This window comes from Ictalurus furcatus, chromosome 1 (assembly GCF_023375685.1).
Source record: "Ictalurus furcatus strain D&B chromosome 1, Billie_1.0, whole genome shotgun sequence".
Taxonomy (NCBI): domain Eukaryota; kingdom Metazoa; phylum Chordata; class Actinopteri; order Siluriformes; family Ictaluridae; genus Ictalurus; species Ictalurus furcatus.
The window spans coordinates 3289905-3296736 of record NC_071255.1 but is presented as its reverse complement, the minus strand read 5'-3'; the positions used below and the strand labels follow the sequence as shown (position 1 = coordinate 3296736).

The 6832-nt window shown below is 38.4% G+C and overlaps 1 protein-coding gene across 1 annotated transcript in view; it reads right to left on the bottom strand.

The window, feature by feature from the left end:
* Window positions 1-2982, bottom strand: part of mlf2 (myeloid leukemia factor 2) — an 8301-nt gene extending 5319 nt beyond the window's left edge. The window contains exons 1-3 of the mRNA XM_053617526.1: window positions 2217-2982; window positions 498-615; window positions 345-386 (exon numbers count right to left, since the gene is read on the bottom strand). Of these exons, the coding sequence (XP_053473501.1) occupies window positions 345-386; window positions 498-615; window positions 2217-2260 (204 nt within the window). The 5' untranslated portion in view covers window positions 2261-2982. The remainder of the gene's footprint in view (window positions 1-344; window positions 387-497; window positions 616-2216) is intronic.
* Window positions 2983-6832: the final 3850 nt, after the last annotated feature.

Below are 6832 nucleotides of genomic sequence, written 5' to 3'. Positions count from 1 at the left end.
AGATGTTGATTGTAGCTGCTGTTGTGATTGTATCTTGAAACGGTGTGGATGAATCGAATCACAAGAATCTTAGTTTTCCAAAGATATATCGCATGAGTCCCTATGTACACACAGAAGTTGTGTACATAGCATGGTTTTGTTAACAGTGGGAACACAAGCCCAATATCGTCTTGATATATCGTCAAAGGCAACATCCCCAATTTCATCGTCTATCGACACAACCCTAAACACCACAGACACCCTCGTCGTCGTTTCGGTCGTTCGTCATAAACAAACTATGCAAACAACTCTTATATTTTAAGTGACAAAAAAAAGGTGCAAAAAGTGGAATAACGTTATCTTACCATTCCCATCATACCGAAAGGGGCCAAAGCACCAGCCTGAGGCTACAGAGACAATAATTACAGATTAATAAACAGATAACGCAAGATGTAGAACAACAGATACAAAAGCCTGATGATTCAGAGTGTTTAAGATTTGGGGAAGCGCGTGTTTACCTGTACTTGCATGGTGGGAGTTCGGGCCGACTGGATCTGAGGAGTCAGAGGAAACGGGTCGAACCCGAACGACCCGAACACACTCCTCATCTGCCGACGGTGTGCTGCAAACGGGTCCCTGAGAAAACGAGATAAACCAACACTTGAATTCATAGTCACATAATATCGAATATAGGATAATTATCTTCAATAATCTCCAACTGATTTGACGTTTTCTAAAGAGCCTATGAATTTGTAAGAGAGTATAGCTACAGGTTAGCTATAAAAAAAAAAGTTGCAAAGCTACATCATTATTTCAACATAATTATTTTTATTTCGACTCAACTTTGACTCTGTCGTCATTTCAACTTAACGTTAATCGAGATTTCTCGAACAGCTATCGTAGGATACAAGAAAAAGTTTGTGTAAATGCTCCTGAAACAATTTACGAATAAATTTGCTCGTATTTGGTTTGATATATGAGGACCAATGATTGGTTAAAAAAATATATACAATCAACTAATTAATTAAAATCGCAGTAACCAGTCACCAATTATTCGATTAATAGCCGATTAATCGAGAGTGACTTGCGCATAAATTTATACAAACTCAGCAGCTATCTAGGATACAAACGTTACTTGTATAAACACTACTGCATACAATTTACAAATCAATTTGTTCGTATCTGGTTTGATAAATGAGGCCCGATGATTGGTTCGAAAACAATTTGCAGCAACCAGTCACCAATTATTCAATTAATAGCTGATTATTTGAGAGTTAATTATGCGTAAATTTACACAAACTCAGCAGCTATCACAGGATACAAACGTTTCTTGTGTAAACACTAGCGCAAACAATTTACGGATCAATGTGTTCGTATAAACGAGGCCCGATGATTGGTTCGAAAACAATTTGCAGCAACCAGTCACCAATTATTCAATTAATAGCTGATTATTTGAGAGTTAATTATGCGTAAATTTACACAAACTCAGCAGCTATCACAGGATACAAACGTTTCTTGTGTAAACACTAGCGCAAACAATTTACGGATCAATGTGTTCGTATAAACGAGGCCCGATGATTGGTTCGAAAACAATTTGCAGCAACCAGTCACCAATTATTCAATTAATAGCTGATTATTTGAGAGTTAATTATGCGTAAATTTACACAAACTCAGCAGCTATCATAGGATACAAACGTTTCTTGTGTAAACGCTAGCGCAAACAATTTACGGATCAAGTCGCTCGTATCTGTTTTGATAAACGAGGCTCGTTGATTGGTTAAAAATAAAAATTGCAGCAACGTCACCAATTATTCGATTAATAGCCGATTATTCAAGAGTTACTTATGCGTAAATTTACACAAACTCAGCAGCTATCGTAGGATACAAACGTTCCTTGTGTAAACACTAGCGCAAACAATTTATAACCCGAGACCCGATGATTGGTTCCAAAAAAAAATTGACTTTTTTTTTCATTTTTTAAATAAAAATCGCAGCAACTCGTCACCAAGAATTCGATTAACAGCCGATTAATCGAGATTTACGTTAGTGTTTCTCCTTGCGTGTAAACGTACACAAACTCGGCAACGATCGCAGCATATGAACATTTCTTGTGTAAACGCTCCTGCAAACAATTTACAAACAATTTTTTTTTCCTTTTTATATAAATGTAATAAACAAGACCTAAAGAAGATGGAAGGAGAAAAAAAACAAACAACCAGCTTTTAGAAGTCACTCACATGATGTACGGATTGTCATCCACGTCGTCCAGGAAGCGGAACATCTCGTGCGGAGTTGGAGAATTTGCGTAAAATCGTTCGACTTTTGCGTGAATGGATTCGCGTTGTAGCTTGGACGCTGCAGCCGGATCAAAACAACTGGCTCGCTGCGGCTCAGGCGGCGCGATTAATCGACAGCAGCTGATTTTATCTCGATAATCGACGCTACAAAGGAAATGATAAAAACCCGAAGTGCCACAACGCCTCGGTGTGTGTGAACATTTATAACTGTTGTCATTAAATACAATAAACAAACAGCTCGAGCAAGCTAGTTAGCATCCTCGCACGGGGTGAGGGAAAAAAACAAACAAAAACAAAAGCCGATTTCAACGCACGGTGATTCGCAAGCCAAAGGAAACGAAGAAGGGAGAAAAAACGACAGGGTTAAATCAAATAGTTTGTTTGGTGTTTGTTTTTGGGGTGGGTTTTGGTTTTTTTTTTCTTTCGTTAAACGAGTTCACCTGGAGGGAAGAACGAACGTCAGTGCGACAAAGGAAGCCCAAAACATTCACCAAGATACAGCTAATATTAGCTCTCTCGGCTAACAGTGTAGCAATATAAACGACGCCGGCTGTACTGAAGACGCTGTAGATCTCTCAGATCCTGCTGTTTGTAGCAAACGATGTCAAATAACAGGAACAAAAAGATCTGGAAATGCAAATATGGTCCAAAACCAGGCCCCAGCCTCCAGCTAAACGGATGAACACAGGAGGAATCAGGCAACTCTAAGTAACACGACATAGAAAATATAAAAGTCCTAGCTGTTAAAGGTGCAATAACTGTTTTTTTTTTTTTTTTTTTTTACTTTTATATTCCTTGATTGTATAAATAACCTGGAAGATACGTAGAACACGATCAAACGCAACTGGGTAAGCCGTAGTCTTAGTAAAGTCGCTGAGAAAACCCGTTTGGAAAACTGCTCCTTTCCGGCCCGAAAGGCTTGTTTGTGTTTGGATGTCAGTTATTATGAAGCATTAAATGTTTCAGCTAGGATTCTGTGGGCGGAGCTTTGTGAACATGGAGGGAATCTTTAAAATGCCGACCCAACCTAAACATTAAAGACCTGGTGTTTATTTTCTAGCTATCTTTTCTATAAATCTGCATTTATATCAAGATTACTGCCTATACAACATATTACCATATCATACATTATACATCCAAATTCAGCCTCAAGAATTATTGGCATCTGGAATAATAATGCGCCGAACAACTGGACCAAAATTAATGTTTTGTGATGACAGTCATAGTCTCTGGTGTTGTTTGACCCCAGTTATTAAAAAAAAGAAAGAAAAAAAAAGTATTATTTATTGGAATGGAAGCAAGAAGGTGGCCTGATCTGACAAATCACATTTTCTTTTACATCATGTAGACGGCCGGGTGTATGTGCATCACTTACCTGGAGAAGAGATGGTACCAGGATGCACTATGGGAAAAATGTGAACCAGCAGAAGCAGTGTGATGCTCTGGGCAATGTTCTGCTTGGAAACTTTAGGTCCTGGTGTTCATGTGGATGTTATTTTGACACGTACCACCTACCTAAACATTGTTACAGACCAAGTACACCCCTTCACGAAGGGGTATACCGTTATGGCTGAATGGGATCATTCAACAGGATAATGCACCCTAACACACTGCAAAAATTGTTCAGGAACGGTTTGAGGAACATGACAAGGTGTTGACACGCCTCCAATTTCCCCAGATCTAAATCCGATTGAGTATCTCTGGGACGTGCTGGACAAACAAGTCTGATCCATGGAGACCCCACCTTGCAACTTACAGGACTTAAAGGAACTGCTCTAATGTCTTGGTGCCAGATAACACAGCACACCTTCAGAGGTCGTGTGGAGTCCATGGCTCGAAGGGTCAGAGTTGTTTTAGAAGCACAAAGAAGGGGGACGTACACAATATTAGACAGATGGTTTTAATGTTATGGCTGATTGGGGTGTGTGTGTGTGTTTCACAGACTTACTTTTTTGTTTATTTACTTACTTCTGTACTGATTTACCAGAAATATAAACACTCGTTTATTGATTGATTGATTGATTGACCAGAAATATCACTTATTTCTTTATTTGTTTATTTACTTACCAGAAACATAAACACATTTATTTATTGAATTATTTATTTGCTTGTTTATTTGCTTATTTATTTATTTATTTATTTGTCTATCTATCTATCAGAAATACATGTTTGTTTACGTATTTATTTAATTAATTAATTATGTACTTACATATTTACCATAAATATTATCATTTGTTTGTTTTTGCTCGTTTTGTTTGCAAACTTACACGCTACTATATCATACACAATTCATGTTTTGTTTTGTTTTTGCCCTTTAATTGAAACGCTGTTAACAAAAAGGGAGAAATGATGTTAAACGGACTTTTATTTTGAAAATTTCTCTAACGCTTTCGTTGTTCGCTTCACACAGCTGAAATGTTCTGCAGCCCGATTATAGATGAGAAAATATCCGTCTGTAGTTCAAATGAAAATGAAATGGTGTGTGACGCGGATGTTACGCGATAATTAGCAACACCAGGACGCTTTTACAGTGAACGCTTTAAAAATCCGGCGATTACTATTCAGCGTTTTCGAACATTAACAGTGCGCATGCGCGAAACTCTGACAGGCTGAAGTGCTGCAGGATTGTTTTTCTGTGTGTGCGCGCGCATATGCGCCACGCCCCCTTCTGGCTGATCAGTGTACTGATTTACATTTTCACATTTTCTACATTTCATTCTGGAATGTTTCTGAAATAACAACACAGAAATGTGTATGCGTTCATATAAATTTGTTGCCTGTTATTTCATTTCCTAAATACATTATCCTTTTTATAGTAACAACTAACACAGGGCTTGAATGGTGGACGCTCCATAATACTCTAAACCTAATAATAAAGTCTACTGTTTTGATATACTGAAGTTTTCTGTAAGGAAGTGCATGTAGTTAGAAGTTCATGTAGCATTTATGGAAGGAGTCTCCAGCGTCAGCATTTTGTGTTTTCCAGTTTCTCGGGAACATGACAAGCTGCGAGGTTACATTGCACAATATTAAATGTAAAAATAACTGGATACAAAGTTTGCGTTATTGATTAATAAATTAAAGGTTGTAATTGTTGGCAAATTGCTGAGTTTTGCACAAGTGGATTTAAGGAATCTCGTCCATTCTCCCTGGCAGATCGTCTCAAACTCAGTCAGATTGGATGGGTGGAGTGACTATAATCCGCCATCTTCAGGTCTCTCCACAGAGATTCCCAAGGGGTTCAAGTCTGTGCTTTGGCTGGGTCAAGAGACTTGTACTGAAGCCACTCCATGTTGTCTTGACTACACACTTCTCTTCACGAAGCCACCGCCACCATGCTTCCCCATGCTTTACTGCTTAATGAGCAATTAGTATGTTTACATGGACAACAATAATCCAATATTAACCAGATTAAGACGATACTCTGATTAAGAAACTACCATGTAAACATCAATTTTTAATTACCTTAATGCCTTAATTCGAATAAGTCATACTCGAAGTAAACACAAATGGAATTAAGACGTGTGGAGTATTCCTGTTTTAGCCGCATTATCGACGTGTATTACAGACATTAATCACACTATTAACGTAGTGTGGGAGTTTTCACCGGATTGTGCGACAGGACACGTACACACACGACAGCGCTCAACCGCTTTACGACAAACAAAGGAGCACGGCTGTATCCGAAACTGCGTACTTACCTACAATAGGCCTATAGTAGGCGAAATCCATGTATCTCGGCTACTATATAGACGGTAAGTACGCGATTTGGGACGCAGCAGACAGTTTCAAGCAGTCGTCTATTTGCACGTACAGCACAACAAATAATTAACCGCACTTGAAGCGTTCGTAAAAATTTAAAATAAAAACACCCAAACTGTATACGGTACCATAACGAAGACCAACTGTATGTTGATAGGTGAAATTCTGGAGGGAACATCGGACGGCGTGGCGTGGGGACGTAATGACGTGTGCCATTAATCGAACTATGTTCTATAACATGTAAAACGGGAACATGAAAGGAATATTCTAAAAGCGACTCATGTAAACACCTTAATCACAATATTGTCTTATTCAGAATAAGGTCAATAATTAGATTACTGCCGTCCATGTAAACATAGTCAATATCTGTTTTGCTTTTTGTTGTAGTGCTTAATGTTAAATCCATAGAGTTACATTTTTGTCTCATCAGACCAGTGCCTTCTAATCATTAGTGCCTTCTGTCTAGACACTCTAACATAAAGGCCTGGTTGATGGAGCAGTCCCTCAAGGATTTCGAATTCGCAGAAATGAATGCAAAATTAAGCGAACTATTAAGCACTATTTGGAGGAGTTTTTTTTCCAGCATGTTCTCCCATCTTCCAAAAAAGGCCATTTAATAGCTCAGTAAAGTCTGCAAACAAATGCAGTCTCAGTTTAAAGGGCATGGGAAGGTAAACCCAGCATTTAACCTCAGAGGTATGAGCTATGCAAGTAATCTTAATAATCTGAATGGGACATGCAGAAAATCGAGTTTAGCGCCTACATAGCACGAGTCTGAGAATGGAAACTTTTCA